Source organism: Anopheles maculipalpis, chromosome 3RL (genome assembly GCF_943734695.1).
Source record: "Anopheles maculipalpis chromosome 3RL, idAnoMacuDA_375_x, whole genome shotgun sequence".
In the NCBI taxonomy this organism is placed as follows: Eukaryota; Metazoa; Arthropoda; class Insecta; order Diptera; family Culicidae; genus Anopheles; species Anopheles maculipalpis.
Window position 1 is genome coordinate 83,858,283 of NC_064872.1, and position 22,461 is coordinate 83,880,743.

General features: G+C 45.2%; 4 protein-coding genes across 5 annotated transcripts in view; 2 read left to right on the forward strand and 2 right to left on the reverse strand.

The window, feature by feature from the left end:
* The window catches only part of LOC126562905 (MIT domain-containing protein 1), a 458,992-nt gene that overhangs the window by 145,769 nt on the left and 290,762 nt on the right, over positions 1-22,461 (forward strand). The window lies entirely within an intron of this gene.
* On the forward strand, positions 103-7,460 carry LOC126561493 (protein nervous wreck). 2 transcript variants are annotated; one of them, XM_050217670.1, is made up of 9 exons: positions 103-208; positions 2,533-2,762; positions 3,922-5,005; positions 5,065-5,200; positions 5,272-5,867; positions 5,951-6,194; positions 6,261-6,374; positions 6,497-6,519; positions 6,725-7,460. In XM_050217670.1, exons 1-9 carry the CDS (start codon positions 104-106, stop codon positions 7,457-7,459), a joined length of 3,267 nt encoding a protein of 1,088 aa, XP_050073627.1. In that variant the 5' UTR covers position 103; the 3' UTR covers position 7,460. The 2 variants fall into 2 exon arrangements, with proteins under 2 accessions (XP_050073627.1, XP_050073628.1); XM_050217671.1 differs by lacking the exon at positions 6,497-6,519 and having other exon boundaries at positions 6,725-6,921.
* LOC126563664 (phospholipid scramblase 3-like) lies at positions 11,505-12,715 on the reverse strand. Its single transcript, XM_050220309.1, has 5 exons — positions 12,555-12,715; positions 12,419-12,484; positions 12,198-12,350; positions 11,605-12,137; positions 11,505-11,537 (listed from the first exon to the last, which is right to left on the reverse strand). The coding sequence occupies exons 1-5, from the start codon at positions 12,694-12,696 to the stop codon at positions 11,505-11,507; spliced, it is 927 nt and encodes a 308-aa protein (XP_050076266.1). The 5' UTR covers positions 12,697-12,715.
* On the reverse strand, positions 14,966-17,646 carry LOC126563580 (uncharacterized). The gene is made up of 8 exons (XM_050220225.1): positions 17,560-17,646; positions 17,378-17,474; positions 17,144-17,299; positions 16,047-17,081; positions 15,737-15,968; positions 15,498-15,673; positions 15,245-15,369; positions 14,966-15,178 (listed from the first exon to the last, which is right to left on the reverse strand). Exons 1-8 carry the CDS (start codon positions 17,644-17,646, stop codon positions 14,975-14,977), a joined length of 2,112 nt encoding a protein of 703 aa, XP_050076182.1. The 3' UTR covers positions 14,966-14,974.

A 22,461-nucleotide genomic window follows, 5' to 3' on the forward strand; every position in this document is an offset into this window, starting at 1 on the left:
CGCAAGAAACCAGTTCGATTAGTGTGGTGTGCAGTAAAGTTATTGACGCTGTATTTTGTTGTGTTTGCGCTAATATACTTGTCCCACCTTCGGGGAAGGTGCAATGGGGAAAGCGTTGCATATGTCAGGATCGTTACCAAACTTGCCGGCCCCTCCCGATCGGACCGGTCGGCGTCGGAAGCTGATGAATCGATACTACCAGCGGCAGGTAAGCGTGTGAGAGCGAGAGGTAGTCTATATGGGGTGTATTTTTTAACATTGAAACCAGAAGAATTTATGTAAATGGCGCCTAGCTCGTGTTTACTTTCTTCTGCTCTCGTAAGCTTACGGAAAGCTCATTAAAGTAGTAATTGTCAAATTCGAGTTCTGTTTGCAAGTGACAGTTTGACAAGCTTTTTAACCCTTTTACGTACAAGGTACAACTTACTAGATGAGAAAACAAGATAGAGCGAGAGAGTGAACATGTGAACAACTCTCTTTGAATGTGAACGAACTCACCTACGGTAGTACGATAATGAGAAGAGAAAAAGCATTGCCAGTCAATCGTCATGCGCATACGAGCATAAAAAAACGGCAATGAAAATCGAGGATAGAGAGAGAGAGAGAGAGAGAGAGCGAGAGAGAGAGAGAAAGAGAGCTAACGAGAGTGTTCTAAAAGGACGATACACAGCGTGTGGCAGTGTATACAGTGACGCAATCATACCGTTCGTATCATGCAGTTCGATGCAAGTGTGGGTGGTGGAAAGTCCTCCCGAGTGTGGGAGGAAGCGCGAGAGAGTGTGTGTGAACTGAAAGAAAATTAGGGTATCGTGTCTGATTCGGTTGGCTGTCAGACAGAAGGAAAATTCGCACCGTTCATTCACAACGAGCCTTTGCTAACGGTGTGTGTGTACGTGTATTAAATGCGTGACGTTTCATCGCGAGTTTATGTGTGTGTGTGTAGGTGATGGGAGAATCAATAGACGGACTGAACCTTTGGCTCTCCTAGTGTGCGCTGCAAGACTTTGGGCTAAGGATTGACAGTAAACGGGGACGTTCCGAACGGGGAGCGATATTTTCACACGAATCGTATAGAGAAATTTCGGAGTGCGTTTTTTCAGTCCACTTGTGTAGTTGTTCGTGTCCCTGTGTACGCACAAAATGCTGAACAGGCGATGCGTGTAGGACGCCCAAGCATTGCGGGATCGTGAGTGTTATTACATAAAATAATGAAAGCACAGTCGAGGTGCGTGTGCGTGCGTAACAGTGGTCACTTTTCCTGTACAAACGGGCACAATTGATCAGTGTGGAAAATCTACTGTCACTTCCTTGTGTGTGTGAGCGTGAGTGTGCGTGTGGTTCCTGTGATAATTTTGATAACGATTTAAAGTTACGTTATTAGAATCTTGTACAGGGAACACCCACAGGAGCACTCGAGAATTTCCTTCCTTTTTTTTTGGGGGGGTAATAGGATCTCCAGCTTGAAGGTGCGTTTTCCCAGTGCTTGTGTACTGTAGAGCCTGTGTGCGTGTGACTGTGTTTGTATGTTGTTTGAGGAAATTTGTTCCTCGCCAGAATATTCTACGGCACTTGAAAAGAAAGGGGGAAAAAAAGAAAAAAGACAATCTCATCCCACACTGGAAGGAAATCCTACGGAGTTGTGGAAGGAAATCCAAATATAAATTGACAGCTTTGTGTACTGGATTATTGATTGGTATGAAAGCGAAAAGTCTCTAGAACACGTGCCGCGTGTGGTTCGTGTGGAAAAGGAGGGTTTTTATTTTTCGGGAGGGATAAGAATATTTAGATCAAATTTTGTGTCTGGCTTGCAGCTCGTTCGGTGCTTTGAATGTCAAAAGTTCACCCCGGACGGCGCATCGGGGACGTCTGTCACGTGAAGTTTTGTGCTGGGCAAGTGAGTTTTAGCAATTTCTCATTCATTTCCCTGCAGCTAGTAGACGGTCAAACCGGACTGTTCCGCAAAACAAAAACTGTGCCTCCGTTCTTCGACCACAAACGCCAGTGCGCCTATGTGTGTGTGCAGTGTGAAATCGTGTGAGAACAACGTGCCCTGGTGACCCCCACACCCCGCCCTCTATAAAACGGGAAGGAAGGAGAACGGGGGTGAGAAAGCTCGGGTGTCGTGAAATAGTTTATCAAGTGTGAATTGGATACGAGGAATAGTGTGAAGAGCAAAGAGGAATCACAGAAAGAAAAAGAAGCTGGCCACCAAAATGCAGCCCCCACCACGAAAAGTAAGAACCGAGTCGATGAAAAATGATGTGTTATGTTTGCTGATTTAGTGTGCCCGGAATGGTCATTAAAAGTTAATTAAGGCTAGCAGAGGAGAGGAGAGAGCAATGATGGGAAACGGGTGCGATTGTTTGGGAGTTTGTTATGATTATTTTATAATTTTCTTTGATTTGTATTTAATTATATTGCTTTTTACTTTTCCTTCTTTTAGTTTGACGTCTATTTAAGACAACATTTTGAATATATAGACTTCTCACAGCTAAAAAAATCTTTCTTGTTCGCTTTTCCCTCACCTTCCAGGGCAATTACACAAAGTTTCTGAAGAATCTCCACACGGAGCAGTTGGCGAAGCTAGCGCTCAAGAATCAGAACGAGTGCGAGCTGCTGGAGGACATCCGACAGTTTACGCTGAAGCGGTCCGCCATCGAGAAATCGTACAGTGAGGCACTGCTGAAGATATCGTCCGCGTACTTGAACAAGAAGCAGGCATGCATCCCGGAGATCAAAATGGACGGTGCGGAGGAGAAATGGTACGGGCGAAGCGGTAGCACTTCCCTTCCTACATTCCTTTTGCCTTATCCTAACCGCCTTCTAAGCCTAATGTTAGTAAAAGGTTGAAGAAAAAATCGCATCTTTCAAATGCCATTGTGAGACAACATCAACATTATCGAGCGCTTGAAGCGTCCAGTCCAGCCGCGAACCAAACTACGATGCACATAGGATATCCTTCGGCTTAATTGTCACACCACAAACGGAGCAACTTTCTATGTGTGTTCATGTGACCGAAGCGTGTCATGTTTGTGACACGTGTGTTTGTGAGAGAGGAGAAAAAAAACACATGATAAATATCCTTTTCGTGGTGGTATCGTCGATTGTTAAAGTTTACATGCCTGCCGTAGCACCAGCACCTCCTGCCACCAGTGTCATTCATTATGCATCAGCCACCTTGGCCGCTTTGTTCGGGGCGGCAATGTCGAAGCAGTGTCGAGGGGAAAGATAAACGAAAAATAAGCGAAAAGGATTTTGGTTCGGTTTAATTTTAGACCACCATTATGCGGGCTGGATGAAGGGTGAGAAAATACACTCTACTTGGCAACGTGTCCGTTATTAGTTAAGAACGTTCTGAAACGTTAGTATTGTGGCTTATTGTGATACGTATTTTAGCTAACGTCGGCGTATCATTATCGTGTCTTGGGGAACTCCTTGACCCTAGCACGTGTGTGACCGTGCGTGCGAGGAAGCGTGTCTAGGGCGTATCAAGGCCACAGGGATACATGAGCGATGTGCGAGTAGAACATGATGATGAGGCTTATTTAGGCGTAATGTTAAATTTTTTTTAGGAAGTGTTTCGGACAGGGTATTTAATAAATTAGAAAGAAAGCTCATGGAACAAACAAGAGGCAATAAATTAGAAGGGAAGCTTGTGGAACAATCAAAAGGCTTCTTAAGAAATAATAATAGTGGATGGATAATTTGATATGTACGAAATGATTAAAAATGCTAACATTTTTACCAACAACCAGGCGCCTCCATCAACGGTTTATTTGAAATTTTTAAATATTTCACGCCCTACCAGGCGTCTCCATCAAAATTTCCTGCTATTCTCCCATAGCTTAAAAATGAACTTTTTTGCTATAGAAAACCCACAAAACTAAACAATTTAATGTGACTCTTGCTCCCCCATTCCAGGAATATGTGGAGCGTTTGGCAAACGGTACTGGAGGAGAACGAAAAGCTGGCCCGAGCCCGCCTCGCCGCGGTCGAGGTGTTTCAACAGCAGATCGCCGACGAAGCGAAAGTTCTCCGTAGCACCAAGCTCAACAGCAGCAAGCGTTGCATTGAGAACCTTGGCGTGGTGCAGAAGGAGCTGCAAAACTCCGTTACCGACGTGGACAAGACGAAGAAAATATACTTCGACGAGGAGCACAGTGCCCACGATGTGCGCGACAAGGCGCGTGACATCGAGGAGAAGCTCAAGAAGAAAAAGGGCTCCTTTTTCCAATCGATCACATCGCTGCAAAAGAACAGTGCCCGTGTAACGTCACGCAAGGAACAGCTGGAGGAAAAATCGACCGGAGCCCGTAACGATTACATCCTAAGTCTGGCGGCGGCAAACGCGCACCAGAATCGCTACTTCACCATCGACCTGCAGACCACGATGGCCACGATGGAGAACTACGTGTACGAGCGGGTAGCGGACTATCTGGCGCTGATTGGCCGTACCGAACTGCTTACCTGCTCCGCCACGCAGAACTCGTTTGGCAAGATACGTGACCAGGCACAGCAGCTGACGCGCGAATACAATCTGCAGTGCTGCTATCTGTACTATCCGGTGCTGAAGCAACACATCCAGTACGAGTTCGAACCGTGTGACAATGATCCGGTGCGCAAGATTACGGCCGATCACGAGTCGGCTGCGGAAACGTTGAGCCGTGAGGGTAAACGATGGGCAGGACGGGTCGCACGGGAGAGTAACGTTATAAGGGAATGTGCTCGTAAGCTGGCGGTGTGTACGGCACTGCGGGAAGCGGGCCATCGTAACGATCCAAACGATCAGAATGGGCCGGATCTGGAGACAAAGATTGAGGAGTTCCGCGAAAACATACGCAAGTCGGAGATTGCGAAGGCGAAGGCAGAGGCACGATTGGAATGTTTGCGAATCGGGGGTATTAATGTGGACGAATGGATACAGGAGGCAGAAACGCTCAGCGTGCAGGAGATGCCTCGCTCGGCAAGTTCGTTATCGATGCGTACGGATGCGTCGGGACAAGGGGTAAGCGTTTGTGGAACGAACGAGAGCATCGCTTTAATGAGCACATCATCTTGTTACAGGAAAATCCGAGCTCCGATTCATTCTACGACAGCGATAATGCTGAACAAGATCAACCGGTGTCGGAGTCATCGCCTGCCCCGAAACAACCGGAACCACCATCGGACGAGTTTACGGCCGACAGTGATGAGGATGAGGGTGAGATGCGAATGTTTGTTTTATTTCAATTTAAAATGGAAATTCACCACTATGATGTTTTCTTTCGACAGAGTTTGGCGTAGAGCAAGAGCGACAGAAAATTGAACAGATTTCACATGGCTGGGATGATCCGACCCAGGTCGACTGGGGTGCAGAGGAGGCTGCGGCTGCAGCAGCAGCCAGTAGCCAAGCTGCCGCTGACAGTGCTGCTGCCGCTGCAGCAGCATCAGCACAACCACGCGAACCAGCAGGACAAACGTTCAAGTGTACCGCACTGTACTCGTACACCGCTCAGAATCCGGACGAGTTGACCATCGTGGAGAGTGAGCAGCTCGAGGTGGTAGGCGAAGGTGATGGGGACGGGTGGCTACGGGCACGCAACTATCGTGGCGAAGAAGGGTTCGTGCCACACAACTATCTCGATGTGGAGCGTGACACACCGGTCGATACACACACGCCTGCCCAGCTATCGTCACAGATATCGTTCTCCTCGGTGGACTACACCGTCGACAATGAGGATCAGGACCAGATGCAGGACTCGGGTCAATCACCGGACCAAATTTCGGTCATATCGGCACCACGCAAGGTCAACAATCAGCTGTACTGTGTGGCACTGTACGATTACGATGCTACGGCCGAGGATGAGCTAACGTTCGAGGAGGGCCAGGTAGGATAAACAGTCAACGATTAAGCACACCGGATCGATCGATAACCATCGACTAACCGTTGACTTTGTTTGTCTGACATTAGATCATTAAACTCATCACCAAAAGTCCACACGGTGTGGATGATGGTTGGTGGGAGGGTGAGCTGATGGGAAAGATCGGCAACTTCCCGTCGCTGGTTGTGGAGGAATGCGACGAGAATGGGGAACCGCTGACTGATGCTGAGGACGAATCGCCGCCACCGTCAGCACCGCCCACGTTTGCGGCACCAGCACCACCACCGCCAATGATTCTCCACGAAGCAACGCCACCGGAAGGTCAAAGTCCAAGTACGAAGGGTGAAGGGTTTTGTTTTAGCATAGAAAGAGTAATGTGAACGTGTTTTGTTTCGACAGATTTGACCAACGCTGGACCCGCTATCGATAAGTTTGAGTTCGAGCTAAACAACGACCAACATGAACAGTATGGAACGCAGTTTTCAGCACCTCCACCGTCACAACCGCCACCGGGTATGTATTCGAGCTTTGTTTTTAGAAAGTAATCTTCGCATATTAGTCTCATCACAATTTTAAGACGTGTTTGAATGTCTACTAACATAATAATTGTTAATCATTGTTGCAAACGCACACAGTTGTTATCTGTGAGGATCCTGAGGTAAATTATTGATTTTCACACGACACTGAGCTTCTTTGTGATACGATTTTGTGCTAGGTCTATGGTAGCTGGCACGATTGCTAGCTCATCAATGTGAATAACTGTATTGGCGCAAGTCACTCAGTGATGTCTTTTATCTTGAGTTTGTTACCAATTTTTGCTTTTACTTAATAATTAATCTAATAAACCGTTTCTCATCTCCCAGGGCGAAGAGGCCGCTACTATGGAAGAGGAATCTCGACAAGGGGCAACCGCAACAGCAACCGCAACAGCAGCTACTGCTAGTGGCGGTGATAGCAACCAGCTCAACTTTGCCCAAATCATTGTAACGGCCGCCACACCGATGCACGAAGAACCGGACAAAAAATTCCCGCCTGCGGAAGAATCCACTACCACCACCACCGCAGCACCCGATAACGAACCGTCAGAGATCGTGGAAAAGCAGGAGCAGGAAAAGCAGGAGATCAGCAGCAAGCAGAAATCTCAGGATGCCGAGGTGCCAAAGCCACCGACGCCCCCAGCATCGCAAGAACCGACCAAACCAAAATCCGCTCCACCCAAGCCAGCCAAACCACCGTCACCGCCCAAACCGGAAAAGCCGGCCACCGCGCCGAAACCCACCAATGTAGCCGCAAAAAGTGCTACCGCGAAAAAGCCCGAACGAGTTCGGCAGGGTACGATCCCGGACCCCGACCCGGAACCCGAACCGGAGCAGGCTGAAGCGGCACCGATCGAGGATCCGGTTGCACCGTTCGAGGCAAACTTTGAGGCAAACTTTGAGGCAGGCTTTGCGGCCAACTTTGACGATGCGTTCGGCGGTGAGCAGAGCAGTCAGCAGGAGGTACCGAAGCAGGTGGTCGGTGGACGGGCCAGCATACCGGAAGAGTTGGAACCGCATCAGCTCGCAAGGCTGCAGAACCTGAAGGAATCGAACGCATAATGGGAACGCAGGTGTGAATCGATCGCATAACAGGGCAGTGTCGTTGTATTCGTGCGCGTCAGTAGAATGGGGTGAGGGTCATTATGAAAATCAAAAACAATCTGCTGCAACAATCATCATACGGTAGGGAACATGGAAAGGGGGCGGAGATGTGTGTGTGTGTTCTCCTTCGGTTGCCTACTGCACGTGCTTTTTAGGATACCTTCTTCCAATCGGTGTACGATCGACCATCGAGAGATCGTTTTGTTTTTTTGTGTTTTACTCTAGGTTGTTGCCGTACGCCATTATCATTGTCGTTGTTGTCGTTGTGTCGTGTATAGCAAATGTAAGCAGAACGTCCAAAGGTGAGAAAGTAAGTAATGCATTAGGGAAGCTTTCTCAGCACACAAACACACATGCGTGTTCTCTCTTGCTTGCCTGGCGTGGCGTGGGCCGGAGTAGTTGGAGGTTTGCATTTGTGATAATAATGCATTTAATGTGGTCTGTCGACGTTTCCTAAAGTGAGACCAGTATGTCCACATTCGACCAATCTAGTAAGAAGCTGTAATACTACTTCTTTGGCTCAGTTTTGACTTGTTTGACTCATTGTAGTGGTATTGAAAATTGTTTTCAATTATGCAACATATCACAGTGGGAAGGTCCCTTACTGTCCTATTTTGGCTTAGTAAATCATGTTTTTTCCCTTATTTTCTACTGTCTACGCTCTATCTCTTTCTCTCTCTACTGCACTGTATCAATCACAAAAGCTAGATGATGCTACACCTTTCCGCATTGTGTGCCCCCTCTAAAACCCCCAGAAATCTACCAGCGCGATCGCGAACACTCAAGCCTAATGCCTAGTATATCGCGTTACCTTATCTACTCTATCTATTAGGAGTTTTGTTAATATAGTAGAAACTTGAATGCCTGATTGTGGAATAAGCGTTTTCGGTTGCATTAGCAGCGCTTGTTGGGTGGTCGGAAACCCAAGTAGCAATAAGTGAAAGCAAATAAGCAGTTGAGTATGAAAAACTATGTAAGATTTTAGAACCAAAAAAAGCAAGAAAAAGTTAAACCATTCGTCGGTTCTGCCACTCTACGAGCAGACTATACTCATTAGACAATTTCGCTGGAACAAACAAAAAAAAAAAAAACCAACCGGATACATATGCAAACTAAAACCGATCGTAATGCGAGGAAAACGATCCTGCTAGGTCCGTATTATTACATTTGCCGAACGTACAATAATTACTCAAAACTCGACAACACATTCCAAACGCGGACAGTATACTACGCAAAACATACCTATGCAGTAGTGCAAAGCGGTTTCGTTTTCGCTTAGATAATCGACATGTTGTTCTATGCTACGATGTTTTCATTTCCACCGAATTCAAATACTCCCAGCATACACACACACGCGCAGAGTGAAGTAAATATATCAATGAAAATGGTAAGCTTTCGACGAGAGATACAAAAGAGGGCAAACAATCAAGTAATTAGTACAACACATGCGTTGAAAATGGCTACCGAAAAAACGAGACACTGGGGGAAACGCCGACTGCATTAAGGGAAACGATAAATAAGGCCTTTCAAAAGTACAGCTCCAATCTTATTATGATTTAGCGTAACGCGATTGAACACAATGGGGCCCTAAACCCCTTCCTAAACCTCTTACTACTTAGCCTCAAATTACTCGATAGCTTCAAGTAATCAGCGTTGCAGTAGCGATCACCTTCCCTGTCTGTTGAGGTTCTTTGACGGGGATGGAAGCTTTGTTCGCCCTACTTAACTACATAAGCGAATGTGTACCCAACGTGTAAGATAAGCAAGATTAACAAGGCAACAAATCATATATAAAACTCTGCATTTAGCTCTTAATGAAGTAGGCCAAGCGTTTAGTGAAGCGTGTTTGAGATTTTTTGTTTTACGATAATCTCATATCTTGCGATCGATTGCAGGATCGAATGGATTGTATGTTTTGTTCGCGTTTGGAGACAATTCTGTTCTGTATTGCTCTGTTCCATTGGCGATTTTACATATCCTCTAAAGGATATTTTACATGGACAGGTTAACTGCTTGCATATTGTGCCCGAAAAACAAAGGCGAGCGTAATGAACTACAAAGGATCGATAGCACAGCACAGCTCTGTACATTGCTACTAATAGCGAATAGCGTGGAGTGGATTTCAGTGCAATTTCTCGAAACCTCGAACGTCTCTTAATAATAGCCCCTTATCGAATTGAAGAAACAACCCCAAAAAAAAACGCATAACACAAAATCTCAAAACAATTATAAATATATACATACATATATATCTATTGCATATGGGCATACATAAAGATGCATCTACAATTACCACACAACTCGTATTCACAAAACTTACCTGTGACCTGTGGAACGCGCAACAGCAAAATCGAATACAGCAAACGTACGTAGTAGATTGAAGAAAAAAAAAACAACAAAACATCACACACAAACACTTAAACGAAAGCTCATTGAAAAAAGGAAAAAAAAAAACATTTATCCGTTCTTCGGTTGTTCTTCTTCGTGGTAGCAGATCACCGTTACGTAGTATACAGTTTAAATTTTGCAAAACCACTGCACGTGGTTTGCACGTGCGCGTACGAAAGATTTGCGCAACGCAACAGGTGGAACGCAAATGCGTGTCATTGTGCGACCCATACACCCCATTATGTACATCCATGTAGCAATAATAATAAGTAGATAATGTGTTTTTCCTGGCGAAGTAATAACACCCCCACTCAAAACAAAAACACGGTTAATCGCGCCTTGTTCATCCCGTACTCTTAATCGTTGTAATATGCAAAGGAGAAGCAAAGCAAAAGCAAGGAACAAAATTGAACCAAATGTGAAGGAGGGTAAATGGTAGCAAAACTGCTTCCCATTTCTTGTGTTTCGTTCCGGTTTTTCCCGTTTTTGTCGTAAAAGGAAGCAATTACTATGGACCCGCTGCCGTTTAGAGTTGTGTATCCATAGCGTGTTCACATTCAGCATACTACGGCCAAACCGTTGCTGGGAGATTATACGTAGCCGGGCGAGTTTTAGTGCAATGAAAGTGGTTAAGTTTAATAATCCTGTGTTGACTATTCTACTCTAATTGCGATTATGGTTGTACCTTAATTCTATCAAGTCAAATAAATCTATGAGAATGCTAAACGAATTTTTGTTGTGGTTTCAATGGTGGTTGAAAGGAAAGAAATGCTTGCTTACTGTCTCAGCTCCTCATAGACGAGCTCCGTCGTCAGTTAAGCCGTTATTTGGCCGTTATAAGGTCGTTAATTCAAGGAAAAGCAGAAGAAGAAAGTCTGATGTATCCCAAAAAATTTCTTAATCCGTCCCAGGCTAACCCACAATAACAAAACATCGATTATCGTGATGAAAATTTGATGAAATTTAGATAATTTTATTCAAGTAAAAATATTTCTTCTTCTTTACTTAATGACCTACTAGATCACTCCGGCCATCGAGTGGCTTACTCGACTGGTTTATACCACGTAGTTCGATCGTCAGTCCTCCCTTATTAGGAACGGTCCAGATGGGATTTGAACCCCAACCCAGTCAAGTAAACCGCCGCTGTCACCTCTACCTAGTAAAAATAATATTATTATTATAAGGGAAATTACTATACATTTAAAACGTGAAAGTAATTGCGTTCCACGTAGCCTGCGATTTCACAATAAGTTTGACATCACTGGTCTAGATACTTTTCAAGCAACTATCGAGCCGTTGTGTGTGAGATGAGTTACCAAGAGTGCGTTTTGGATTTGATGAGTGCTCTGACCGATGTCCGCAAGTGAGCATGTACAAATGTGAGAGGTGCAAAGTATGAGAATATTTCATGTAGGGGAGGGTGTTCAGGACATTACAGGCAGCTGATTAAAATGAACAGCGAAAGGTTTTGTGTATGAATTACCCAATATTTTATTGTATATTTATTTCTTATAAAACCAAGATTTTTAATTATAATTATGATAATCTTTGCAATACAATAATACGATACCGTGCCTGCAGCCACGGTAGCAAAAACCTACAGGGGTTGCCCCCGTTAGCAACAATTAGATTGAAAGTACAGATATTCCTGGGTAGAAAAAAACCAAACGAATGAGTATCAAAAAGGTTTTTCCTTATTAATGGAAGTCACTTACCAGCATAAAAGCAGCCGCAATAAACAGTGACTTAAACTTCACGTCCATCGTCGGATCCGAATAGTAGATGTTGTTCGTGTAGCTAGCCGTATTAACGTTCCATGCCCGCGTAATCGTACCCTTCTGTGTCATCCGATCACGATCCATCACCCGGAAGTGGGTCTCCTTCGGCATCCGGATCGCATTCACGAACGGTATCGGTATTCGGAACATCGTGTTGATATCACTGTTCAAGAGTACGATCTCCTGCGACAGTATCCCATAGTCCTGCTGTATGCAACCGATCAGCTCACCCGGATTGGCCCACACCTCGAGGAACTGGTTTTTGCAGAAGCAGCAAAACACGCCACAGCCGAGATTTTTCTTAAACAGCAGCACCTCCTGATGGCTACGATCGACCAGCGATAGGCTAAAGGGTCTTAAAGAACCCCAAAACCGATCCTTCGGGTCGGATGTTTCGGAGGCACCGTAAAGTGCTTCGTTGGAGGGTCCACGTACTGTGAAACGGTTTTCCGATGCAACGCCCGAATGTACTGCCAATGCGGAAGATTAGGTGTGAATAAAGTTCAAGTAAATTCTACCGAACGCCTTACAATCGTTAAGCTCGTAACTCTGTTGTATAAAGACCGACGGCAATCCGTACAGGAAGTCCAAACCCGCACGCGGTGAGAATGGCGTCAGAAATGGGCTGTTGACGGATCGTATGTGATCACCGGACTGTTGAGACGTTTGTATCCGTAGACTGACTGTAACAGAAGAGCAACAACGCGCAATGAAGAATGTCCACAACCGAAGGAAGCTTTTATCGTCTTACCACCGTCCCGTTCCCTCTGCTGCGACTGTGGTTGAGCGGTGATGATTCGATTCTCGCCACTGTGCACTGTGTAAACGCAACGGACGCACGATTATTCACTAGGATTGTAGAGGGGATCACGAGATTGGTCACTTACCGACGGGTGGCACATTGTTTGGTGGTGCGGCCAGCGTAGTATCGTAGTTATAGTCCCAGCTTAGATCGAACGTTGGTGTGTCTGGGCCGTAAAATTCTGGCTGCTGTTGTTGCGACGGTGGTGGAACTCTACCAGATGACATTTCCGTCGATTCGTCAACAAGTCCAAGAATGAGTTGGACATCCGAATGCACACTAAACGTTATGGTCGGTCGCTCTAACTCGGTCGGTCACACAGGTGAGTTTATCTTATCAGTGTGCAGCTATCATCAGTCATTGCTTCATTGATAGCATTCAAGTATCCGCTCCGTTTTGGCCCGTTTTTCGGGACGGGGGATTCCATCGCAATCATGCGGGTTCACTTGCCGGGAAGACTCATCAGGGAACAGTTGACACGAGGGAGCGAGAGTTGAATTAAGCTTTCTTATCCAAGATATTAGAAATTATTTTTTAACACAATAAAAACACATCATCGCACCCATTGTTGGGGAGGGAGGATCATTCATTAAGTATATTTAAATTCCAACAAATACTGACTGTTTGATTCATCGATTGTTTAGTGTGTGGCTTAGGTCGATCGGTTTGTTTAGTGTGCGGGTGTGTGTTTGTGTCAATATAATGCAGGAATAATTGTTAAGCATTTGTTAAGTGTACATTATATCGCTTGTGTAAGTGTCCTCTTGGCTTAATGACCTGTTAGGTCATGCCGGCCATCTAATGGCTTACGAGACGGTGGCGATCGCTCCATACTTTAACCGAAAGTCTAAGCATCTCACAACGACACACGCTTGCTTGACACTCGTGAATTCGTGCTTAGTATCTTAACATCATCAACGTACACTTATCGCCCATATCAAGGGGGTTGTTTGCAGGAAAACTTGTTGTAGAATATTGGTTTATGTACGTTGTTGTTTATGCTTGTGTATTACGATTTATTGTTCACATTCACTCACACTGCTTGGTTTGTTTGTTTTCTTCTCCAATCAATACGTAAAACTAATAGCTGCACTCAGTTCAGTTTCGTTAGTTCTTATCGGGTATTTATGCGTGTGTGTTTTTGTGTCATGTGTTTGTCATTTTTGTGTTTGCATCTACTCAGCCTGTTGTGGAATAGTTATCCCTTACTACATTCCATTTTTAATCCTTGCCACGTTTACACACTCACCGTAAAACTCCCCAGCCAAGCATGCTTTGTTCGTTTTTTTGTTTTATTGTTTCCTTTTTATCCTTGTTTCGTCGTCTCATGTGTTGCTTATTGTCAGGATTGTGTAGGTTTAAGCTTTCGTGTTTTCTTCCTCACCGTTTCTTTCCTTTTCGTTTGTTCGTTTCGTTTATATGTGTTTTACATCTCTTCCCATTTAAAATGCACGGAGGCAGGGGGGAATTAGGCTGGGGTATAAGATTTTAGTGGTTTTGTTTTGTTTGTTGTTCAATTTTACTTATCTTTTTGGTTTGTTTTTGGTTTGGTTTTGTAAATTATTATTTTTATTTGTTTCAGAAACTTATCCAGTACACATTCAGTATAATATAGTTTTGTTTGGTTGTATATGTATATAGCATTTTGTGGGTGTGTGTGCATTTTTTTTTGTTTGCTTCTCACAACTAGAGATAAGGTCGTTTCGACCTAGTCGAGTTCAGTTTTCAATATCCTTTTTTTTGTTAGTTTTCTGTGTAGTTTTTTGTTTGTAATACTATATAAGTTTTGTAAATAATGGTTGACAAAAATCTTACTTGTACAGCGACACATTTATATATGTACTTTGGTATTCAAAATTACGTTTAAACGAGGTGGAACGATTCGAGCATAAAATGTAACCATAAAAAAATTGCCCCATACAGTACCGGTTAGTAAGTACATCGAGAGCGTTGTTTGGGTTGGGTGTTTGCAACATAATGTCTGGTGAGTAGGTGCGTGCGGTGTTTGCAGCATGATGCTTCACATCAAATCATTTTGATAAATCGTTGATAGCGTCATACCGCGCCGCTGCTGCTGTTGTGCGTGGCATTTAAACATACATGCACAGTTATCGATATGCGATTAAAAATGGACTCCACACGATAATGGTGAGCCGTTTTGTTTACACTCACACACAAACACACAACTCACAAGCGACTGGAAGGTAAGGAATGTTTCGCCTTTCCCTTCCCATGGTGAACCTTTTCTCGGTATACTGATCATCGTTGTTTCTTCGGTAGCCTTAGTGTGCTATATTGTGCCATCGGGGCAAGTACTTCGTTCACTGTACAACAGCCATCGTTCAGTGTCACTCATGTGCGTGCCCACCAACCATCGGTTGCTCGTGAATGGGAACTTAGAGTGATAACAAATTCACAACTTTTCACATCAAGACAAATCATCTCTTTTCCTCCGTCCTCCATTATTGGAATGGTGTAAGCGGTGTAGCTGACGATCGAACGGACTTAATTTACAACGACACCAACCTCGACCATCGCCCGATACAGGCAAGGATTTTTGGCACACTCGCGTGGACCGAGTTGTGGGCCGGGAAATCCGCGCAGTATCATCAGTACGGATCGGGCAGTCGTCTGGCAGTCCGGTTGATTTTCGCATATATTGTCCGCCTCCGAGAGATACTGAAGATCGCACACTTTCGGTGATACACCCTGCGGGAAATGGAACCAAAAAAGGTTAGATTGGGCAGTTTGAGCAAGGAAGGATCGGCGACTTACGCATAGGTAACATAGTTGATGGGCACCGCAAGCTGGTAGCAGCTCCTGATAGATATCACCGCTAAGCACGTCCACTCCACGACATCGCCGCTCGAACGCATCTAGCAGTGGACATTCAGTGGACTCTGGAAGGAAAAGATGCCTAAGTACGAGCTCACAGAGGTTGGTGGATGACTCCTTCTCCTTGGCAGACCATTTTTATAGCCAACATATGCCATACGTTCTATTAGCTAGAAAAACGGTTGAAGCTTACCAACAACCAGCCCTCGGTTAAGCTCTTCATCCATCTCTGGCTCCTCCGGGGCACGGAATATTTCCTGGTACCGTTTCTGGGTACGCTTCTTCTTTTTCTTATCCGCCTCCACATCATCGAGATTGTTTTCGACCTCATCGTGCGTTACCTTCTCGTTACCTTCCATGCTGCTGTGTCTGGTAAAATGCGAAAAAGGGGGTTAACACGCTGCATACCGTTTTCACTCTTTAACCACTTACTGGCCGTGATCGTACTCGGCACGCTCCTTCTTTACAGCGACTCGTTTAGCTTTTTCCTTTTCTTCGCGCGGCTGTTCCGGTTCCACTTCGTTTAGCTTTAGCTGTTCGTCGCTAACCGAATCCTTCAGCCGCTCCAGCGTGTGGCGCATCTTTTCGATACTGTACGCAGTTGCCAAGCGTGCCACCAGTTTGTCTTTCAGCTTTTCCAGCTCGTCCGGTTCAGTCATAAGACCTTTGTGTAAAAGAAAATAAATGGATCACTGATTTACAGCTGTGGAAATTTTGCGATCCACTGCAGCGGGCCTACTACCTTCATGATCACCCGTGTACTTGACCATCTGGTCCAGTATTAAATCCTCGATACTTTTCAGCTTCTGTGCCATGCTTTCCAGCTTGTCCTGATTGATGTTTTTCTTTTTACGATCCTCATCGTACGTTTTGTAAAAGCTCAGCGGATAGGGCGCAGGACCACCACTTCGACCATCCTTTTTCCTACGATCCATACCGAAGTACTTATTCCACTGGATCGACTTTTTCGTCTTAAACTCCCCAATATCGCCGGGCAGAATTTGGTCTTCCTTCACCACCTCCAGGTTGGACCGTTTGCGTACGGATCGTTTCTTCTTTCGATCGTCATCCTCACCCTCAAACTCTTCGCTCGAGTCCTCATGATCGTGCTCGTGTTCGTGATCGTGCTCGTCTTCTTCCGGTCCTTCCTCCGAGCTGTGCTCATGATGTTCATCGCTTGATTCTCGTTTAGCTTTGTTCGCTTCCAGTGCACGCTCAGTTGTGGGAGCGATCGTCGTTGAGGTCACACCAGAGCTGGCGGTTGAGCTTATCGGTGCGTGCGCGGGTTCACTGGAACGTTTGCGCTTCTGTTCGATCGGTGCACCAAAGAGAGCTTGCAAATCCTTCGCCACCTTCTCATCCGTTCCGGATGGTGGAGCTTCCGGCTTGGGGGATCGTTTAGCTACAGGGAAACGCTTCTTGCGTGTTGCTGGTAGCCAGGGTAGAATCGGTAGGGTTCGCTTGCGTTCTTGCATCGGTGGACCGTAATGGGCGGGAGATGGTTCCGATTCGGACATGGGGAATCCTTGTCGCTTTTCGTATCCTCCTGGACTTTGAAGCGAAACTAACGGTTCCTCGTCGAAAAGTCGCTGTTCGATTTCGTTCTCCTCCTGTTGATACTTGTCCCACAGCTGCTGTAAACGATCCTGAAATTCTTCCTCTCGCTCAGCGATTGCCTGACGCTCGACAGCTTTTAAAAAGTCGGCGGATTGATCGGAGTGTGGGAAGGATTTCTCCAGTTCTCGCTCACGGAATACAGTCGGGTAGGATGATTGCTCTACTAACAAGACCAGACATTGTTGAAAGCTATCAACACTATTTACTCTACCGGTAACTCACCATCTCTCTCCCTAAAGACGGACCGTTTCCGTGTGTCCAAATCGTACGGATCGTAAGCATCTTCCACTTCTTCCTCGGGACGTCGCAAATAGTTGGCCAAAATGCGGTTCAGCCTTTGTCGGTTCGGGCGAAACTGTTGTTGCTGCTCTTCGGTTGCTATTGGAGACGTAAGAAAAGGGCGCGTTATTGATGTAGGTCACAAAAAAGCATCCACGGCATGGGCACAATACTTACGCTCCATCCAGTAACCATCGTCATCCAGTTGCTCGGCAGCAGCTTCCTCTCGCAGGGCTAGCTGAGCTTCCCGGCGATGTAGGGCATCAATGGCGGCCTGAAAGATGAAGATTTTTTTGTTATGGTTCCTTCATTGCAGGCGATGGAAAAGTGAATTTCAATCGTAAAAATCGAATTGTTACCTGCAGGGAATACGGTGAATGTTGTGAAGCCAACACTGCCAGGCTGGTTCCAAGAATCAGCAACGAATAGATGGTAAAACCCGCCATTGCTGAGGGCTTTACAAAAGGAAAATTCTGCGAAATTTTATAAGCAACAGATTGTGAGCTTCGCGAAAGGAGGGTTGTATTGGACTGATTTAGGGAAAAAAACATTATATTTAGCCGTTGAAATCTTCAATCCAATGCTGTGATAGGAATTTGCCAACACACGACACAGGTTCGTAATGGATGAAGCTTTATTCAAAGAGCGCTGACGCCATCATACCGGTAACCAATGAGGATAAAAAAGCAACAACACGATAATGTGACCAATATATCTCCTTTACGAGGTTCTATTACCGAAGAAATTGAAACCGGAAGAAAACTCAATTTGTAATCGGCTTCCAAAGCAGTGGCACAATTTATTTTAGCTACTTCCCATTTCATTCGACCGTTGCTACGGTTTCACTGATCCGGCTTGTTTGTATTCCCAACAGGCATTAGTCACGTTCTGGCATGATATTACAAAATGCTAACCCTCTCCCGTCCAGCGCCGTACCAAACATTTTGCCAAGCCAAATCATCATCATCCTCACCTTCCGGAAAAAAAAAATCATTCCGTCTTGTGGTGTAGTCTGTGCCGCCAGCGTAGTGCAAATGACATTTTTCAACGTGAAGATTCCGAACGTCAACGACAACGTGAAAGGCATGGCAATGCGTTGCTGCTGCTGCTGCTGCTGGTGATGCAAGCCACACACCAGGAAGGGCCTGATAAACGTTGTTATAAACCCCTTTGGTTTTATATCGTTAGTTTGAAACATTGTGGGCAGCCTTGTTGCAGAAAGCTGGACGGAAATTGACCAGAACACAAAAACGAATAGGTGCGGTGGTTCAACAATCAGCTGCAACTAGGACGAGAAAGGACAACCATAACACAATGCACACAAAAGTCAGAGAATGGTAAAACGAATGTGGCATACAATTTGCACGAAGAATAGCACCACCGCCTGGTCTACACAAGTCCTGCAAACGATCGGCTTAGTGCGGTGGTGTTGGGTAAAAGGTTTAAATCATTCGAATGGCATGTGACTCATTTCTCTGACGTTGGATGTATAAGAATCCAGCACAGAACATACCACAGCTTCTCGTGTATCAGGCTTGCAATCGCCAACGGGAAGAATGCTGTGACGTAGACATTTTTATTGCACTCTTAGAGAGAAGGGCTGATATCCGGCGCGATATCCCATCAATGGGTGGGTAAGTGGTACGAATGATTATGACAGATAAGGGCGGATTAAGGAAGACCGTTTTCCACTTGAAAACCAAGGCACCGGCACGCACGCTTCAGTATCACCGTGGGCGTTTCGGATGGAGAAGCAGGTTTATTCACTTAGTGCAAGGAAGCTGAAGAGTCCACGAAATAAATTATCATACAAAGCTGCTAGGGAGGATGTAAGCTAAGATGTGTGGAAAATGGTTCGAGAATGTGTCCCCCAATTGCTATAAATAATGGGATTAACACGCTCGGGGTGGGAAGGAAAAAGTTCTCACAAAGAAAAATATATCTCGCAAGCTTGAGTTTTTACGGGAGCATGGCCTCTGGTGGTTTGAGATGAGATGAATCAAGAAAACTACTTAACTTCAACTTGCTGACATGATGATGCAATAGATTCTTCTTCTCTTCTGTGTTTGCATATCCATTCCATTCCCATCTTACGTCTGGTCGCCTGCACAAAAGTTTGATTTGAATTCTCGAAGCGATAGGCGGATTTTAATCTCCGTCTGCAAGTATGGACTTCAAAGCTCGTGAGACGGACAGGCAAATACTATCGAACCAAGATAGCTTTGTCAACAGGTTTGCTGCCGCCGGTGATGGTTACGCTTATTGCCAAGCATGGTGGTGGTGGTCGTTAGACATCGCCGCCGGGTCTCATCGTTCGTGACAGGTTGAAAGGGGTTTAGACATTACCCACTAATTAATTTTATTTAAATAATTTTCCAATCTGCGCTTCAGGACGGCTTATAAGCCGTCGGTACCACAAAAACGATACGATGGCTTTTCCAATCTGTGCGACCAGGTAATCTAAACGAGATCTAGATGGCAATCGGATTACCTGGTGGACGGATTTTAAGTTGTTTCTGGAGTATTTTGTATTGCGTAGTTAGCTGCTGATCCGTATCGGAAGGTAGCAGCTAGGATGTTTTATTTATGGCTTCGTTTTATTGAGATGGGATAGCAAACGGTAATGTGTATCTAGTTCTCAAATTATATGCGCATTTATTCGATTGAATAACAAGATAATCGTTCAATATGACAACTTGGACCTTTGTCCATGCGGACGGCCCGAAAGGACTTTACGGACAGGGTCTCCAGGTGCCATTCTCTTGGTATCACCAGCTGAACGGAGCATCACGAGTGAATTGTAGGATCAGCTGAATAGATCGTGTTAGCTTTTCCAACATACATAATAAATGGTGATGATCGAAGTAGCGAAGTCCGATAAGTATAAGTAAGTAAGTAATTAAGTCAATATTACAAACAGTAACCATACAAAAAGTTAAATATTTGTACGTAAAAAATATAAAATTTAAGTAACGAAAGTATAAATAAAAATAAAAATAAGTAAAATAATAAAAATGAGCCAAACAGAACAGAATAAAAGAGGCGAAAAGTTGTAAAATTTATAGCGTCAACTCCGATCATCCATTGGGTCACAACGGTACCAATGATGCACATTTTACCATTTCAAACACACCAAACAAAACCATCCCTTAATTCCATTGCCTTTCTTTCCTACGTGAACGTGTGTGTGTGGGTTTGCGTTTGTTGTAAAAATTTATTTGTAACCATAACCATACCGTTATGGCGTTGACCACTGTATGACAGGGCAAAATCGGAAGCATCAAGCGCAGCCAGAACAATGCTGGTCACGGTTCCTGGCGAAATGGATGGGAAGCTCTATGGTCTTCGGTACGCTCGAAATGCCCCATTGCCATTCAGCCACCGGGCATGGATCTCGCTATCGCGATCTGACCGGGCTAGTGGGTGGTAGAATGTCCACACCAGCTCGGACTTCAGTTGAACCGGTCGTGCATGTTGTTGACAGCGGACCGGTCGGTCGGTCGGACGGTCGATTTCAATTGAATTTCAAATTTCTGCCTCACCTGTCGCTGACGCTGGGCACCGTAGGAGCACCGGTCGGCCTGTCAAGCTTTATTATTCACCTGATTTTTAGCACTGGTGCTGCTTGGAGGGCGTTAAGTGGTGGTCGAGAAAAGTCGGCTTGGTTGAGTGACTTTCACGAGTGAGTTAAGCGAAAAATGACAAGTTGGTTGGGGAATAAGTAAGTGAGATGGTCCAGAAATAGAATTTAGGGTAGAGGACAACTCATTTTGAGGTTATGAGGAAATTGTTGGAAGCTTAGTTAGCTAAAATATGTCATGGGATTAAAACTTCATTTAGAATGATTTTTGAAAGACAGACTCTATCAGAGGGGTTATGTTGAAAGGCCTTAATTGGTCGAGGAGCTTTTTAATGTTCATGTTTGAATGAACGTAATAACTTCCACCAGGAACTTGAAGGAACGATCGTACATTAAAAGTATTTGTGTTAAAAAGCAATCAAACTACATCAAATCCATTGCTCGAATTTCTCTCCAACTCTACGCAAAAGTTAACTTTTCCCATCGCCACAGCTTCAAACTGACCAGCACGCTACTAAAGCCACGGTACAGTGATTACTGGCTGACTGGTTCGATACGATCAATAGCTAATCATCAATCGTTTGTACTTCAGTCCCAGAACCTATTACCTGTTCGAAACCGCTCTCAAATGGAAAGCGAAACGATTGGTCCACAAGGGAAAATGGCAAACGGTGGTGGACGGGAAAATTTATGTCCATGTTTTATTGCCTTTTGTGCGGCGATAACGCACATCCGGAGAGATGGCAGATTCGTTTGGTTTCGATCGGTCTCGATTGCAAAGTTTTTATATCGTCCCGTTTGCACCCTTAACGGCGGATCAGTCTCGTAGCGAAGGGAGTGATGGCAAGGGGCTTTCTCGCAGGAAAAGTTTATGTCCCATTCGAGCTGTTTCACTACCCTTAGAAGCATAGCGATAGCGATAAGGTCCTGGCGTTCCGGGGGTTTTGCGGTGTGACGTAGTGGTATCGGAATACAATTTTCCGTCCCGACTACGTCCGATCACGTCGGTAAAATTGTAATTTATTCCACAAAACCACCCGCCTCCTTACGCACCACACCAGCACGTGCGTTCCGTGACGTTATTTCCCGCGGAATGAATCACCGCGGGCACGAGGAACGTGATGTGCGCGGATCGATTTCGCAAAGTGCTGTAATCTGGCTAATTAATAAAATTCGGCTCAATGACTCCGTTGGTAGGTTCGCATGGATCAATAACTTTGATGGATGAACTGCCCTACGCCACACACTTATTGGTCCGGTTGGTTGATTATGGGGTAGAGATGAAGGGCAAAACAGTCAACAAAACGATAGGACAGATTCAACAAGTTTGGGAAATGTGACACCCTGCGGGGCAGCTGACTGACAAATGAGGTTTCCTGCAGGCCGTTCCTCCTTGCGTGTACCACTAATACCGCCCGCAAATGAGTCCGGCCTTTGGCTGAAAGGTTGATAAATTATCGCCCACAGGCTGGGACCAGGGTGTACCAGGCTGTAAACCCTTCGTCGAGGCGTCAGGACGTTGGAAAAAACAGATGTATATGATAATGCGTTCGCACTTCAGTGAGCTTAATAAATAACCGTCGGGTATGGTCGACCAAACCGCAGACTGTTTGTCCAATGTCCAATTACATTTCGATACCATTTTTGTCCGTTGGTCAGTAAGCTTTCAGATATAAATCAA